Source organism: Gobio gobio (genome assembly GCF_949357685.1).
Source record: "Gobio gobio genome assembly, chromosome: 7".
Lineage (NCBI taxonomy): Eukaryota > Metazoa > Chordata > Actinopteri > Cypriniformes > Gobionidae > Gobio > Gobio gobio.
Genome location: NC_137103.1, coordinates 46,214,283 through 46,232,552, shown reverse-complemented (window position 1 = coordinate 46,232,552; position 18,270 = coordinate 46,214,283). Strand labels below are relative to the sequence as shown.

Below are 18,270 nucleotides of genomic sequence, written 5' to 3'. Positions count from 1 at the left end.
TTGATATTCATTAGACCTCCGGTTTTATACCAATTAAACTCTGCACATTTCAGAATTTTAATGGAAATTTAAATAGGTCCATAAACAAATCCCTTAAATTGCATAGCACAAGGCTTAATTTGAATAAATAAAATATATATTAATTACCCCTATAAATTAATTAAACAATAAATGACATATGGCAACTATATGACATTATGATATCAAACTGTTTAGAAAAATATCACTTTTATTGCACAAGGCTCTGTTTTTGGAATCAGCATTTCATATGTTGTTATAATAATTTTGGAATGTATTTAGTTTAAATGTATGCAAAACTGTAAATCCATTAAACTATAACGCTGTTTGACCTAAAGGTATCAAACCAACTGCAAATATTATTACCTAATAACAAGGCTTGTTTGTCATATTAATATTCTGGTATTTTTTATATAGAGTACTGAACCCATTCAAATCCATAAAACTACTGCACCTAAAGTTATCAAACCAACTGTACATTACTCTGAATATTATTCCCTCTATTGCACAAGGTGTATCAGATTATTAATCTGATATTTTTAATATAGGCTGAACCCATTTAAATTACAACACCGTTTGGCCTAAAGGTATTAGCCTATAGGGAATAATATTCTGAGTAATTTACAGTTGGTTTGATAATTGTTGGTCAAATGGTGTGCATGGTAGCTTAATGGATTTACAGTAGCCTATTGCATACAATTAAAGTTTCCAAGTTATTATAAAACATATGAAATGCTAATTCCAAAAACAGAGCCTTGTGCAATAAAATTTATATTTTTCTAAACATTTGACTATTGTAATAAAGCATTTTTTGGCCTGTAAACGTGAAATGCGCAGAGAGTTTAATGGGTATGAAACAAAGAGGATGTCTAACGTTAAACGAACTTTACCGCCACCATGTACGTCCTCAAAACAAAAAGTGAAGTGAGAAATCTGAGTACTGGGCGGCACTGCCGCGTCAGCTGTCCGGCCTCCGACGCCACGCCGACAGATGTGCAAGATGTCCCAGCGGTCTACGTTTTACTTTTGTTTGATTTTGTCTCTGCAAACGCTCAATCTCTTCATCGTATTAATTCGTGCAAATGAATCAGAACACGATGTTAAAATTGAGGTTACTTTTCTGCCTGAAAACTGCAGCCAGAAATCCAAGAGAGGAGACATGCTGAATGCGCATTATGATGGATATCTAGCTAAAGACGGATCTCAGTTCTATTGCAGGTAAACGCATTTTTACGCATAAAGTTATTGTATTAAATATGTAATGCACGTTATATTTATCTGCTTCAAGGAAGAGTTATAAACAGTGTATTTAGAACTTTTTAAATAAAAAGTCCAAGTAAAGCTGTTCGTTTTCATTTTCTAGTCGTTCGACTAGCACAGGCCATCCACACTGGTTTGTGCTAGGCGTTGGAGAAGTTATTAAGGGTCTCGATTTAGGGCTGAACGACATGTGTCCGGGTGAGAAGAGAAAAGTTACAATTCCTCCTCCTTTGGCATATGGCGAGAAAGGACATGGTAGGTGTTTTACTTCAAAAACGTATAGAACAAATACCACCCCTGCTTACACATGTGGCGCTGTTTTGCATTTTGTTCTCTCTCTCTCTCTCTCTCTCTCTCTCTCTCTCTCTCTCTCTCTCTCTCTCTCTCTCTGTGTGTGTGTGTGTGGTCTTGATATTCCCTACATTAGTAATACTATTAGGATACTATTAGGATAGTAATTTAGGGTAGGGTTAGGGGATAAAATATACAGTTTGTACCAGGGCCGTGCAGAGAGTTCGTCAGGGGCAGGGGCTCAAATGTAAAAAAGGGGCAATATGTAAATATATATATATATATATATATATATATATATATATATATATACACACACACACACACACACATACATACATATACATATATATATATATATATATATATATATATATATATATATATATATATATATATATATATATATATATATATATATATCCTTACGCTCATCAAGCCTGCATTTATTTAATCAAAAATACAGAAAAAACAGTCGCCTAATATTGTGAAATATTACATTGTTCTTTTTAACTTTTTAGTAATCAAATAATCTTTAAAAGAGTCCCACAGTTTCCATCGTTGACATTAAATCCTCATATTAGAATGATTTCTGAATGATCATGTGACACTAAAGAGTGGAGTAATGATGCTGGAAATCCAGCTGTGATCACAGGAATAAATTATATTTTAAATTATTTTAAAATAGAAAACCATTATTTTAATATATTTCGCAATATTGCTGTTTTTTATGAAATAAATGCAGGCTTGATGAACATAAGAGACTTTTCATAAGAGATTTCATAATGGTGCATAATATTCAAAAATGGTAATATAATAAAGTCCTTTCATGTAGGCTAACCATTTCGCCACACTTCACATAATAGGCCTGTAGGTGCCGGTGGCACTTGGGTTTTGTTAACTTTGATAGTTTCATGAAATAGTAAACGGTGTATCAATATAGGCTACATAAACACAAGTGAATTTAACACAACTTACCATTAATGCGACTTTTGCTGCTGTGGTTTTGTGCAGGGATTTGTTTGTTGTCTGTTAAAATCCATTTTGTCAGTGATGCAATTTATAAAATGAGCCAAACCGCAGGAAATTGTTCCACAAACGTTAATTCGTCTGTCCATGTAATTTTCAGCCGATTTATGAATAAGAACAGAAAATTACCACTTCACATCGCCCAATGGAATTTGAACTTACTTTGCCAGATCACGATTGGTTGGTGTATAGCCTATACATGACAAACGGGTATTGGTGAATAGTGTAATACTTTAAAATATATAGCTAATATATAGCTTTGTAATTAAATCAACACATTAGCTCTGATTATGGATGAAAAAATATATTGTAAGGAAACCAAATATATTGGTTTACTTTTTTCCCGTGAGGCCACACACTTTCTGAAAGGACCATATTTGGCTAGAGAGCCGTTTCCGAACAGTGGAAAATCAGCTGTCAATCAAAACGCACGCAATCCATAGCAACGCGTTATGGCAACGCCTCAACAGAAATTGTCCGACTTTTGAGCCGTTCGTTACTATTGTATGCATGGTCATGTTATAATAATCACATTTATTTAGTTTTATTGACCACAATATTATCCTTGATATTTGTCTGAGAGGGGCACTTTTGATTCATTTTGAAAAAGGGCAGGGGCTCGAGCACCCAAAAAGCATTTACTTTGCATTGTCTTTTTTTTTTTACACCAAAATATAATTTTTCTACTCAATATTTGGATATTACAGAAACATTTGAAGTTCAATTCACATTTACCTGTTTAGAGCTTTTCACAATGATTCAAAATCAGCTACTTAAAATACCACTACTCACAACATACAGAAAAATGAGTACGCGCAGGATGTTGCTGGACAGTGGCGATGAAAAAAACAAACACTACTAAATTCTGATCATAAATACTAATAAATAAATAATGAAAAATAAATACTAAATTATATTTAAAAATATTTTTGTTTTCTCTTTCACAGCCCCCTAATTTAAATTATTCAGATAAACCAATACATTAAAATATAAGTTCATTACGCAACAAAGAGTTAAATAAAAAATGTAAGGACTTAAATTAAACCATTAACAATCACCTTCCTGTGGTGCAATAGGTCCTGTACCACCAAATGCAACGGTGATCTTTGAGGTGGAGCTTTTGTTCATAACCAGAGGACCACGCAGCATAGAAGCCTTCAAAGAAATTGATGTTGACGACGACAAGGCCTTGACAAAAGAAGAGGTAAATATGTAATGCTGTCGTATCAGGAATTTACTACCTGCCTACCTGATTTTATTATTATTATTATTTACATATATTGATATTTTGGATTTACAGATTAAAGAATACTTGAAAATGGAAGCAAAGAAGTTAAATTCACAGAAAGATGAATCCTATTTTGAGGATGTTGTGGCAGATGTGTTCCAAAAGAATGATCACAATGCTGATGGGACCTTATCACTCAAGGAGTATAATGTTTATGGGCATGATGAACTGTAAACACTACTAGACAGCTCATGCAATCATGCACTGCATAATTCTCTTCAAAATTGTGATCAAGGATTTTGTTTTGATAAACCACTACACTACATTTTGAATAAATTTGACTCAAAAACTACTTTGTACTGATTGTTTCTTGCAACAACAATGTGAGTGGTACCGGTATGACGTCACTTTATCGGCCAACCAATAGTATTTTCCCATAGGCTTTTGGATTATCATAAAAAAAAAAAAGTTTATGATACTTACATGTTTTATCCATGAAGATAATTATCACAGATGAACACAACTTTTATTCATTTTCATTTAAATTGTCAAATCAATTTAAATTGTAATGTATATGCATTTTCTGTGAAGCTACTTTGAAACGATATGTAGCGCGAAAAACGCTATACAAATAAATTTGAATTTTGTAGCAAGTAAAAGAAGTAAAGGTTAAAGGTAGGCTATAAATGAACTACACCACAGTCCCGCAATTTCAACCGCCTTTTTCAAGACACGTAACAGCTTCAAAAAAATCACGAGTGGGTTAATACGGATGTATTTTATGCTGTAGAATAAAATTTAACCAAAAACCCATTCAAAAAGCCCATTGACTTAGGAACATGGGAACTCCGTGTTGGTCTACAAAGTGATGTCATATCTGCACAATTCTATTCAGATCGTTTCAAAGCAGCTTTACAGTCAGAACAGGAAAATTATTAAATGGTGCAAACATGATTCTTTTTGGCTATACAGCAGCACCAAAAGATAATGGTGCCATTGTTTGGCTGGAGTCAGTTCTGTTTTGATTCAGTTCAATTGTAAAGATCATCAATTTCTTAAATAAGTTAATTTCATCTATAAAGCAGTTCTGCAGAAACAGTGATGTCATCGTCCAGCTCAGTTCAGTTCTCATCCAACAGTGTCAGTGCAGTCAAATCAATAATAATGTTGAATAAAGCTTGCATCTGCTTTATTTAATCAAACCAGTTTTTTTTTTTTTTTTTTTGATGAACCACAGAATAAAATATTTTAATTAAAACTATACACAAATGCACATTTGAATATCACTCATGACATCTAGAATGTGTGCAGCCTCAAAAAACATTTAGTAGTAAAGTATTTAACTCTAATAACACCTCATTTAAAAGCCAGCACCTTTCACAATTTTTGTTTTGACCTGACCTAATACAGCACATTCCACATGCTTATAATGTTTTTTTATTGGCATCTATTTGTTCCATGAAGAATATGGAACCTACCTTTCCATTACACAAAAGGTTTTGGCAACACTTCATAATAAGTAAACGGTAATCAAGTGTTTACAGATCACTATAGCAAACTATAGTTAAATCATAGTTTATATATTGTGGTCTAATCTGTGTTTAAAATTAAAGAAAATTCTGTCATTAATTACTCAAAATTACTCTCAAACCCGTAAGACCTAAGGTCGTTCCAAAACCCCTAAAACCTTTGTTCATTTTCGGAACACAAATAAAGATATTTTTGATGAAATCCGAGAGCTCTCTGACAAAAATTTCTTTACACTAAGAAAAATGGTTCTTTTAAGAACTGTTCATTGAAAGGTTCATTGGGGAAACAAAAATGGTTCTTCTGTGGCACAGCTGCGAAACCCCCCTTTTAGAGTGCAGACAACCTTGTTTTTCGAAGACAGTCTTAAACCATTATTTACATTCAGACAGATGAACTTGATGATATCATTTAAATCATTATCATATTAAATTCCATTTTTATCATTGTATAATGTTGAATGAATACTTAAACAGTATTTGCTCAACAAAATATACTTGCCTTCTGTTTTTGATTATGAAATAATAAAAGAGGTTTCCATGACACATGGTTCACAGGATTCCCTAAGTGAAAAAAGCCCATTGACCAACCTTACTTCCTTTTAATCTGCAGGCCAATAGCGTTTAAGCTTATGGCCATGTGGAACAGGCAGCTTTCGACACGCCCATTGCTATGACCTGCAGAGACCCACACTTGAATTAATTTACCATTCAAATGTTGATATACCCATTAAGAACACTAGGTGGCTCCCTAACACAAAATTTAAAGTGGTTGAACATGCTTTTTCCTAAACCTGCTTTAAAAAAAAAAAAAAAGATTTCTTGCAATTAACTTTAACGTAAAATGCAAAAAAGAACAGTGGACTGATTGTTTGATTGGTGAGAGAAAAGGAAGAATCTGTTTGGAGGGGAGAATTACATTGTTTTATGATTTATAGACAAAAATTGTACGCTGAGGAATTGTAAGCAGTAGCCATTAAGCATGCATTTCCCAAACAACCAGAGGTCAAAGAAACTATTTTTTGAGACCCTATCATGCAGAGAACTGACTTGTTTAGCACAGACTTAAAGCTCGGTTTTTGTGTAAAACTCTGACTCCCTCAACTCTCCCGCATGCCAAAAGTGACGTAAACCACGTCCGTGCCAAGATTCAGAGCAGATCCAGACACTGGAAGGAGAGGGGTTAGAAGAAGACATTGAAATGCAGTGACTGTTTTACTTTCAATGAAAATGGTACAATTTCAAGTCAAAACGGTTTTGTCAAAGCATTCAAACAAATCACCACTGCATCCTTGGGTTTTGTTAGTAATCTTTATGTCTTTGACTGTTAAGGTTTGACAGAGAGATGTCATAAGTACTGGCTAGGATGGGATGGATGTCCAGTTGCTTTTAGGGCTGGTGATTACAGGTCTACCAGAAGGACTGCTGTTTAAAGACCACTAGGTACAGCTCTCTCCAAAACAATCATTTTGCGTTACACTGTACTTCACCCATGTCAAGTTCCCATGGCTTAGTTTGCTCGATTGTTTACTATTAAACTATGCATTTAATTGTGTGTATAAATTTAGAATGTGGTGTCTGACTTGTGCCTCGACTGATCATAAATCATCCCACAAAATGCCAGTAAAACGACTTTTATAGTTGCATGGATTTTAACAAAGCTCCTTTGTCTGAAATTGAAACACATTTATTGTGCTCTGCATTATGGGCTCAAAAAAGCAGTCTCGGCATCAAGAGAAAATGAAGCTCTTTATGAAATCTGATGCTTGTCCTCGTTCTCCTATTTATGAAAAAAATGATGCACTCAAAACTACTACACATTCCCAGTTGCTCAGCTATAATATTAGAACATAGCAGATGTTGCATAAATTATACAACATTTTAGAATATCACAATATTGTGATAACCTAATCAACAAGGGTCTATGCACTAAAACACACTTTAGAAGGCTGTTCTACCACCCCCCACACCCCTTTGTGGAAAAAAAGAAGCAGGAGACGGCTAGCTTCCTTTGGGAATGTCAGACTGCAAATGTGTTATTGCTGCAAAACATGCCCCTAGAGACTTTTTAAAAATTATTATTAAGAAAAATCCAAAAAGATCTCTACTACTAACTGACAGTTAGATACAATGTTTTTAGTGTGATCTCAAAAGACAAATAAAATGCTGAAACAATAGGAACAGAACAGTGTTGCATCTAGTTATAAGGGGCCAGATTTACTAAACAGGGCATATTAGTATGAGAGTGCAATTCTACAAAAGAGCCGATGGGAATGGAAAGTTATGTGCATGATCTACTAACGACATGCAAATCAAAGAACATCATTTCCACGATGACCAACGTAATCTACCAAGAGCAGCGCAAAATAGCGTCTGGTTTAGACTAGACATGATTTTTTGGGCAGTGGATAATGGCGCAAATACCAGTAAATTGACTAGCGCAAACCTTAGCAAATCACCTTGTGTGAATCATTTAAATACTCTCCTCCCATAAATGTTGCATCTAAAAGGGTAACTCCTACAAATGCATATGCAATAAGGTCAGCTGCAAAAATAACCCTGTCCACACCCCAGCACAAATTTTTCACTGCGTATCTTTAGTAAATTCTGACAATAGTTTTTTTTACGGCAAAAGAGGATTTGAGTTGGCACAAGCTGTTAGTAAATCTGGCCCAAGAAGGCCAACCATGCAAAGCATACAGACTAGCCAGAGGAACAGCATCACTTATATCCAACAACAGCACAAACAACATCTGCATAAAGTCAGGCCAAATTCCAATCCCAAGAGCAGCACCCTTGAACAGCAAATGGCAATACCACAACACTGAGGAGAACATGTTTAATCCATTCAGTCTCTTCAGAATTGATAGTGTGCCGTAAATCCATTTTCAACTTTTTGTATTAACTGGTTTTACAATTTCCATCTGTCCTCCATGTTTGCTGTGTTTATTCTGGTCCTAAAGCACTTCTCTCCTTTTTTGGCACATTCAGTTTGGATCACCAAAGTTGTTCTAAAACAATGTTAGCATGGGTTCAAGATTTGTCTGCATCCTGTTGTTTCCATAAACAACAGCAGCGTGTAGGTGTTTGATAGTTTACAAGTGTTTTATTTTTACACATGTAAGCAGTATATCAAGTCTGCACATTCAGACTTGACAGGTCTGCACTTTATGAGGATGGCAACAGAAAGAACCCCTGAATAAACACCTAACCAGACATGTTTACATGGGAGGATGGCCTAGTGACATGTAAGACGATCTGAATAAATACAACATTTTGTTCTGCAGTGATACAAAGATGCCTCCTCTTTCATTATCCCTGTTTGTTATGGTAAATATAATTGGAGATTGAAAATGTACATGATTCTAAAATGTCTGTCCTTATTAAAGCTGGAAATATTTTTACCAGCCTTCCAAAGAAGTCCTGTATAGATTTTGACGCAGGTTTGCAAACAGGTATTTAAATTACATACAATACATTCTGACTGCAACATGTCTTTTGTGTTCCACAGTCATATGACAATTTTCTTTTTTTAGATAAACTAATTACAAACAAGCTTTGATCAATAGCTAACAATATGCTAACAATCTAAGCTAAACAATTTGCTCAAGCCAACAGCTAGTCCTCATTTCTTCCAGAAAACAGTTCAATTAGGCAAGCAACATGTAGCCAATGTGGAGAACAGATCTGAGCACTGAGGTCATACATATCCTATTCATCATGGCTTTAGCATTTCCCTTTTACACTCTAAAGCCCCAGCTCCCTTTACAGCAACCCCCTCCATACAGAGCCAATGCTTTACATCTGCATTTCTCACTATGCGTCTCAAACAACGGAAAACTCTTGTTTGCTTTGTATGAAAAGCTTCAAGATCCTTCAAAAAGAAGTGAATGTAAAACAATTACATTTTGTGAACACAGAACAAGTACTTGACATGAGGATCTGAGTTTTTGAACAGATTTTGTTACTTTAGTGAAGAAAATGAACTTGTGCCAAGCACAGGCAGTTTTGAGAGAAACTAGAAACACGTGTCTCTTCTCAATTTTGCAATGGTTTTACTAACCAATGGTGCTTTTTATTGGAGGAGGAGAGCAATACATGATCCCAGGATTAGAAATGGTGGCTTATAAACACACAAACACTGAAACATGTAATTTCTTGATTCGCCAAGTAACAACTTTTCTCTCGCGAATGCTTGGTTATTGAAGGAGCGTGTAAAGCAAGAATAAGCAATGCAAATGTGCATTTTACATGCAATGAACAAAAGTTAGACACTTAGTTGTTCCCAAGCACTTAATCCTGAATTGAGGGGAAATAACATGCAAGAGCTGCAAGTAGCGACACACACATGCTAACAACGGGCCAAAAAAAAAATGCTATGCTTGGCTGTCATTACTCAGCTAACAGCTATTTGAAAGAAAACTTGCTTGGGGCTGCCTTTTTATCCTTGTTCTGCCATCAATCAGCCACATGAAGAAGTGAATATGGACACATTTTTGAATGAATCAACTTTCTCTGCAGAGACATGCAAAAGGTTAATGCATGTAATCATCAATTTCGAGAGCAGTAATCAAAGAGTCAGCTGTCAGAATAACAACAGTGTGACATTAGCTTGACCACCAACATTTTGCACAATAATCTAGTATTTAAAGATCACAATTCTTTGTTTCAGATTGATACTTAAGACTTAGCTAGCAAATGCTGGTGTTCACCTCTATAAGGCTATCAGTGGTTTTGTGCTTTTTAACTTTCAGCAGTTATCAATCACACCCCCAACAATGGGACAGGCAAGAGGCCATCTACACTAACCACACATTCCTCTAATGGAGGGTGGTGGGGGAGGGTAAGGGGGTGTGGCTACTGTTGGAGGTGAACACTGAACACATTTTTACATAAAAAATGACATCAGCAGCATGACTTCTAAAAAATGTTGCCGCACACATAAAACAAAAATAATCACATACTTTTTTTTTTATAAGCCAAGCTGATGTATTCCATCATAAAATAATTTTTTCATTTGAAATTCCTTCTATTAAAAAAATATAACAAAATTATACAAAAAAATGAAGTAAAATAAACATCCTCAAGACAACAGCTTTTAAATAAAGCATTAGATTGTTGACCTTTTTGGATGGTCCACATTCCATAAATTACCTTGCTCAGATGAGCAAACCAGCAAACTCAGGTTCAGAAAATGTGGTTCATGCTCTTAGACTGACCTCTTAGTCATAACTCCTGTGAGCATTTAAGTGTGACACACTATTTTGTCTACCTTGAAAAGCATACATACTTCCAAAACCACCTGTGTTCTGTGCACCTCTATTGACTGAGATAAAAACTGCAGGAAAGCAAAAGAGAAGAATGAGAATCAGAATATTGTTCATTATTTGAGTATCTGAGTAGTTGTTCACTATACTGAAACCATTTTGAAGCGTCACCTCTGACCTGAGCCCTCAGCCCTCCCCTGTTTTACAAAGCTCTGGAAAATCATGCTCTCCATGGCGGTCCCCTTTTGGAGCCTCCAAGCCAAACTGTCTGGAAAGTAAACAAATGTCTCAGCCTCACATTCACATAGACGACCACCATCCTCCCCCCCCAAGATATCCCAGCAGTGACTCATATATCCAGCCATCTTGCATTTGCTAACATTTTCCAGTAGGTGCAAATCATTTCCCCTGACCAAGAAAAACCAATTTCATTTGTGGTTCCTGAGTTAGGAGCACAAACCTCAAAAGAATCCTCCCCCTATTTTCCCTTTACTTGCACTGCACGAATCTAACATAAAAAGTAGGGGTCCCTTATGTTTCAATGAATTTATTCAAAAGTGTTCTCACTTTTATGTGATTAAAAAAACAAAACAATTTTCATTAACAACACCATGTAGCTGTTAACAGACTTTAGCTTTACAATAAACAGCAACTTTCCCATTTCCTTGGGCCTATCTTTGTAGACCCATTTTGTTAGAGATTAGACTTGTTTTAGAGATAAGACATGTTTTAGTGCAGTGGTAATGTGTTTTGGAGGTAGTCATCACCAAAACATGGCTGAAGGGCAAACAAAAATGGAGGGAATACCCTAGCAAGATGGTCAAGACTGATATAACTTTTGGTTTAGCAGACATACTGTGTGCATAAAGAAAGATATTATTTTTATTTTACTCTATTTGAGGCTATATGTCATTTCACAGTTATGAACTTGAAAACATTTTTATGTGGAAAGATTTGACAATGCATCTGAGGCCCTGGTATTAAAATGTGCTTTGGTCAATCGGATCACAAGTGGACACTAAATACAGATGTAAACGGGGTTAGTTACTTTTGCGTAGCCAGACCTTCAGACTGACGCAGAACTATCGCAGCTTTCATTGGCCAAGGACCGGGGGTTTGACACAAGGGGGTTTGGTGTCACGCCATTCGTTTCCAGGCGTACCGTTAAAAAACGCGACACACACGTCTCCCAGACATCCTGTAGAATTCATCCAATCAGATGACGATTTTGAAAATCCTGAAGTGTTTCTAGAAAAGTGTGCCATATGCATCAGACGTTCAGCCAGCGGTTGAGACTAAAACAGGGTCTAAAACATTTTGAGCTTGTCCATTTCCAGAGGTAGTCGAAAACGCATTTTGTATTGCTTTCGTAGTGTACACGCTTATGTACTCAAATGTGTTTGAACAGCCACAAAAGACTGCATACTGACTTAATGCGTAAACATTATGGGAAGCGTGCTAGCCAGAAGGGATTTACAGAGTCAGCATTAAGACCCAAGTTTGGCTTGAAGATTAAAAACGTACTAAGCGCATTGTTCTCTCACCATTCCTGATTTCTAACACCGCGTTCTGCGTTGTCTTGTGGCTGTCAGAGCAGAAACGAAAGCTGCTGCTCTCTGTATGTTTTCCGTTGTATCTTTTCAGGGTCATATGTAATGTTGTTCTAGCTTATTTTGTCCATTAGATCGAAAGTTCTGAAAAAAAAACGACATATTTACCCGTGGTTTATTTTGTTTAAAAATCGTATAAATGTATGAGGTGGCAAGGTGGACATTTTACCCCACACACAGGGTAAAAGACTCATCAGCATGAGGCAAAAGGTACAAGGTATTGATACAAATACTTTAAAGGGTTAGTTCACCCAAAAATGAAAATTCTGTCATTACTTACCCTCATGTCGTTCGACACCCGTAAGACCTCCGTTGATCTTCGGAACAGAAATGAAGATATTTTAGTTGAAATCTGATGGCTCTGAAAGGCCTCCATTGACATAATGGCACGGTTCACTCTCAAGACCCTTAAAAGGTACTAAAGACGTCGTTACAAAGTCCATCTCACTACAGTGGTTCTAAAATAACTTTATGAATCGGCAATAATAGTTTTTGTGCGCAAAAAAACACTAAATAACGACTTACATAGTGATGACGATTTCAAAACAAGGCATCATGAAGCTTCGAAGCTTTATGAATCAACGAGCCGATTCATGATTCGGATCGCGTGTCAAACCGCCAAACTGCTGAAATTTGCCGATTCAAACCGCTGAATCGACTCGTTGATTCATAAAGCTTCGAAGCTTCATGATGCCTTGTTTTGAAATCGTCATCACTATGTAAGTCGTTATTTAGTGTTTTTTTGCGCACAAAAACTATTATTGCCGATTCATAAAGTTATTTTAGAACCACTGTAGTGAAATGGACTTTGTAACGACGTCTTTAGTACCTTTTAAGGGTCTTGAGAGTGAACCGTGCCATTATGTCAATGGAGGCCTTTCAGAGCCATCAGATTTCAACTAAAATATCTTCATTAGTGTTCCGAAGATCAACGGAGGTCTTATGGGTGTCGAACGACATGAGGGTAAGTAATTAATGACAGAATTTTCATTTTTGGGTGAACTAACCCTTTAACTAAAACACTATGTTTTTAATAATGTCTAAGTTAATACTTGTTCAAAACAATCACTTTAGCAAGGCTGGTCCCAGTTAGCACTTATATAGAGTTAAATGCTGCATTGGACAAATAAAACCTCTTGTTCATAAGAAATTGCACTGATGATTCACTAAATTTCACTGAGGAATGCCGTTGACGTTAAAGACCATTATATGAATGTGGAAACTTCCTCACATGCTATGCAGAATGTTCATGCATGGAAAATACAGACAACCATATATAACAGGAACTTCCTTGCATGTGGTGGCAACATGTTTCTGGAAACAAACTGTCCCAGGAGACATGGGGAACTGCAGTTCACAGAATCAAAAGTTATCAGGTACTTAGTAATGAGACCGTGGTCATGAAATGTCTTCTCTCATGACCTATTCAAAAATGTACTTGCATTGTAGAAATCTACAAATGTATGAATTAATATATTTTTATTGTACCTTTTTTATTTGTACCTTGAATTAATGGACAGTCTTATTCTTTTTTCCCTGTTGCTTATTTGTTCTTTAATTGGATTCAGATGTATGACTTTAGCAGGAAAACATGGCCCAAGATTTGACATTGAGGGATCATCACAGCTTTGCCTAGGGATCTCCACCATGTGCAGAAATAGTTAGTGCCGGCTAGCAGAACATAGTATGTGGGAGGATTCAAGCAGGAAGTCTTTGTTCAGCTTATTTCGGAGTTGCAGAAATCCTCTTACAATAGTACAGATTGGTACAAATCAGCAAAACTTTATCAGAGCAAAGAAAGAGGAAAACTTAATGGGGTTGGGGGTTGCTTCAATCCTATATGTCCGAGAGTAAAAATTAGCCAACAACAAATGTATACAACATATGATAAAATGATTGTGTACATAAATGCTCAGATGAGAGAATAGTTTGAAAGGACAGGGTTAAAAAATACAAAGACAATGCACTTTTGGGAAATAATTTGAGTGGTGGGGCAGCAGTCCAAGAAGACGGCTTCATTTTATATGGGAGTATAAGCACTGGCTGGAAAATTTGTTTATAGCTGTATTTGGCAGCTGTTTCCTTGGAGATCTAAACCGTACTAATTATTTCCATTCTCTGTGAGGCATTGCAGTGGGTCAAAAGCAACCTTGATTACAGTTGATCAAACAGCACCACCAGCATGTCTCTACAAAGTTTTGTAATTTTATTTCATATGCATTTACATTTCTAGCAGACTCTCTCTTACCAACATACAAAACTGCAGATAAATCAATGCAACTACCACCAGGGGTGCCTTAAGATTGACCCCAGATAAAAAAAAATATTAGCTTCTTGCCAATTGTTTATGTCATTTATCTTGTTGATAAACCAGTTAATATTTACAACACTATGCTACATAAAAATATGGGTCAAATATAGGTGAATATGCAAATTCAATCTTTGCCAGTAGGTGGCGGTTGTGGAACAGCAGAATTATAGAGGTTGCATAAACAAAGCAGTTGCACTTATTAACACCACATTATTATAGGCATTTTACAGAGCTAATATGAAAAGAAAATGCCATTAAAACTTTCCTGGCCGAAATGCGAGTTTACAGGAAGGCTACACCTCCATGATATTAAAATATTAATTATTCATCAGCAGTAGATCAAAACAACCATTTGGCATAAATGTGGGTTATTTGGTGATTGCAAACTGCTCTAAAAGTGTGAGAATGTAGAACGTGCAACAGCACAGCGCTTTTACTTTGAAACATGCAGTGCTCGCATGCTTGCGATTCCTGTTTTTCCATCCCCATTTTTAAAACGTCCTGGAATTAGACAAATTAAATGTCCTCTTATTATTGAGATTAAAGCAGCACCAAAGAACAGAGTTAACATGCAGATAACCAGAAGATATCTGCATTCAGCACAGAGTGGCTCTCCCGACCTGTATGACGTTGTCCAATACGGTTCCGTTCACACAGCAGATATTCGCTGTAAATGTGGTTTCAAGTCGTAAAAATTGAGGGGTGTGTGAGTTTGTTTCTAGAATGCTGTTGTCACTGCTGCAAACTCCTATACAAATAATTATTTGACAAATATAATTTTCGTGCAGCCAGTAGGCTCCTGCCCAGTTTAGACCCCTGGGCATCAGCCCATGGTAGGCTGTGCTTTAAAGAGCACCTATTATGGCATTTAAAATGTTCCAAATATTGTTTTAGAAGTCCCCAACAACAGTTTTGCATGCATGCAATGACAAAAAAGACTTTAGTTTTCTTATAATATGCATTTATTTTTACCTGTTTTGACAGGTAAATATTCTAATATTTGACAGCACACAAAAGTGTGCAGATGAGGAGAATATTGATAGATTCTCATATGTCTGTGTCAAATTTCTAAAAGAGGAGTATGTTTTATTCAATACTTCCTCAAAATGCGCATATGTAGCCTAATCATGAGCGATTGAGTCTCTTATGTGTTGTTTTCAATTCATACTGGCAGCCGGAGGGCGCTTTGTGCACATGTAGTCCATATATGGTACAGACAGACGAAGAAAATACCATGTGCCATAATAGAAGTCCATAATAAAAGCTTCCTGAGATCGCGAAACATGCAGACATTTGAAGACTAATAAACACACAATCGCGACGATGTATGGTTTGTCTTCAAGCCACTTAGTCTTCAAATGCTCATCCTTGGGCAGATGAAAAAAGTTTGCTTTTGAGTCGCACTTCAGAACACAGCGTCTCGTCGCCATGATGTTTTCTAGTTTTCACTGGCGTCTTGGAGCGCAATAAGTGGGCGTATCGTATTCAAATAACTTGACAAGTTGACGTCATCTAGTCAGAGAAAAAGCTTCGGTCTTATAACGATTCTTAAAAATGACTCCGAGTCAACTCTTACTTTTGAAAGAAAATAACTATATATACGGTGCACTGTCATATTTCAAACTTTTCAGGATGTTTTTGTTCACTTAGATCTATGTTACACACTACATGAAAGGTAAATTTCAAAATTCCATGATAGGTGCTCTTTAACTCTTTCCCCGCCAAACACGGAATTTTCCGTTATTTGTGAGATAACGCTTCCCTGCCAAACACGGAATTTTGTTCCGGAATCACTGTTATACACTAGCGGGCACTATTACACATCTTCTGAATGAGTACAGAATCTCCTGATTTTAACACAGGCGAAGACGATGCAAAAAAACAATAATAATAAATAACGTGATCAACATTAAACATGATATAAATCAAAACTGCCTAATGTTACTGAATGAAATGTTGACCCAGGACGAGCTATAGGACTGTGCAAGCATTAGAGGTGTTGATGAACTCGATCTACTCCATCTGTGTTTGATCATCGCTCTGAGCTTTTTGTTTACTAACTTACCCATATTTAAGTGTTGATAAAAAAGGAATGCATGAAGCTAGAATAAAACTTTTTTTTTTTTTTTTGAGTCTAGGTGGATTTTGAAGAGGGTTGTTTTAAAGCTTTGAATGTCACAAACAAAAAATCTAGTGAACTCAGGTGTAGGCTATTTTCTCTTTATTTTAGATTGAGATTTTTTTGTGCTTTATTAAGGCTTTAGACTTATTCAGTTTTAGAATCTTTGAACCAGTACCTATTCCTTGCAGGCCAGCATCATAAGCCTAAGTAGATCATGTAAACTGGCCTGTAAGATCTAGCTTACACTGCTTTTAGGAAACACAGGGTCCAATTATATACATATTTGCCTCAAAAGTGATTATACAGTATGGTTATCTGGAATAGAGTGTGTGACTGATTGCCACAGAATTTTATTTGCTTACTCAGTGGCACTTCATATTGTCCGTGGCAAATGAAGGGGCTTGTGTACATTCTAGTCTTCTGTTTTGCAAACATGTGTCTGTGTATATATGTGTGTCAATAGAGATGATAATCACCTTCTGACACAAATTACTTACTCTACCACACAATATCTCAGTTTATTCCACATTTCAAAAGCATGAAAACAAAGACTTAGTTTACGCAACTTATGGTTCTTTTGTGCAAAAATCTGTCTGTAATAATAATAGGAGCTTGGAAAGAAATTTCAGCTGTCAGAGTAAAGTAATTATTTTCAGACATCTATGATTTTTGTTCTTGATTAAACTGTGTACAGAGTAATTTTGAGTGGAATATCTTCAAAAGAAGATAGTGAACATAAAATTAGTTTGGTCTCTGGAGTACAGAAATAAAAAATAGTGTATTCTTTTTTTTTTTTTTTTTAAAGCTGGAATGATGATTTTTCTTCTTCTACCATAACTTTGAGCTACTGTGCCAAGGCCTTGACTTCTCCCTCAAATAACACAAAAACACCAGTATCACATTCAGAGCTTCTATATTCTATCTGTTTACTTGGGGAAAGTGAACACAAAAAACAAGCCAGTACAAGTCAGTATCTGGCCATTCTACAGACGAGACATTCCTTTGAATAAATCAGTCATTCATTGTATTTGAGTGGGTGGTGCAATAAAGAGTTCAGCATTTGTCACCATTTTCAATGCCTTTCATCACAGTCAGTAAAGAATGCATCTCCTGCTAAGTACGAAAGACCAATCTGCAAACTTCAATAGATATTTAAAAAAATCTGTAGAAAAAAAAGAAAAAGTTCTAGTCATTTTCAGGACATTATCTGTTAAGTTTACAAACATTTCCTTTGAGCCTAAAACACAACACAATGTATAATTAAAAATACGAAACCTGTGAAAAATGTATTCATATTGACACTATGCATTTTTAAACAGACTTTTCCTTGAGTGCACTATAATTTATTTAAAATAATGATAGTATAGTTAAAAAATTTGGTCACTCAGCACTGCCCATCAAGCGGTCAGCTAAAACACATTGGTAGGTATAAACAAAGTCACTGATAACTATAAACCTATATCATTTCTGCAGCAACAGTTTACATTGTCTCTACATCCTTGCTATCCATTTTTTGCTATCCATGAAGTTAAACCTGTCCAATGGAAAAGAAGAGCACATGTCGTAAGCATTTCAATATCTGTTACCAATAGTACTTATCATATTACA

The 18,270-nt window shown here is 35.9% G+C and overlaps 1 protein-coding gene across 1 annotated transcript; it reads left to right on the top strand.

Annotated features, from left to right (window-relative positions):
* Positions 1–50: 50 nt before the first annotated feature.
* Positions 51–5,025, top strand: fkbp7 (FKBP prolyl isomerase 7). The gene is made up of 4 exons (XM_079820926.1): positions 51–1,236; positions 1,382–1,533; positions 3,675–3,802; positions 3,899–5,025. Exons 1-4 carry the CDS (start codon positions 1,010–1,012, stop codon positions 4,058–4,060), a joined length of 669 nt encoding a protein of 222 aa, XP_079677052.1. The 5' UTR covers positions 51–1,009; the 3' UTR covers positions 4,061–5,025.
* Positions 5,026–18,270: the final 13,245 nt, after the last annotated feature.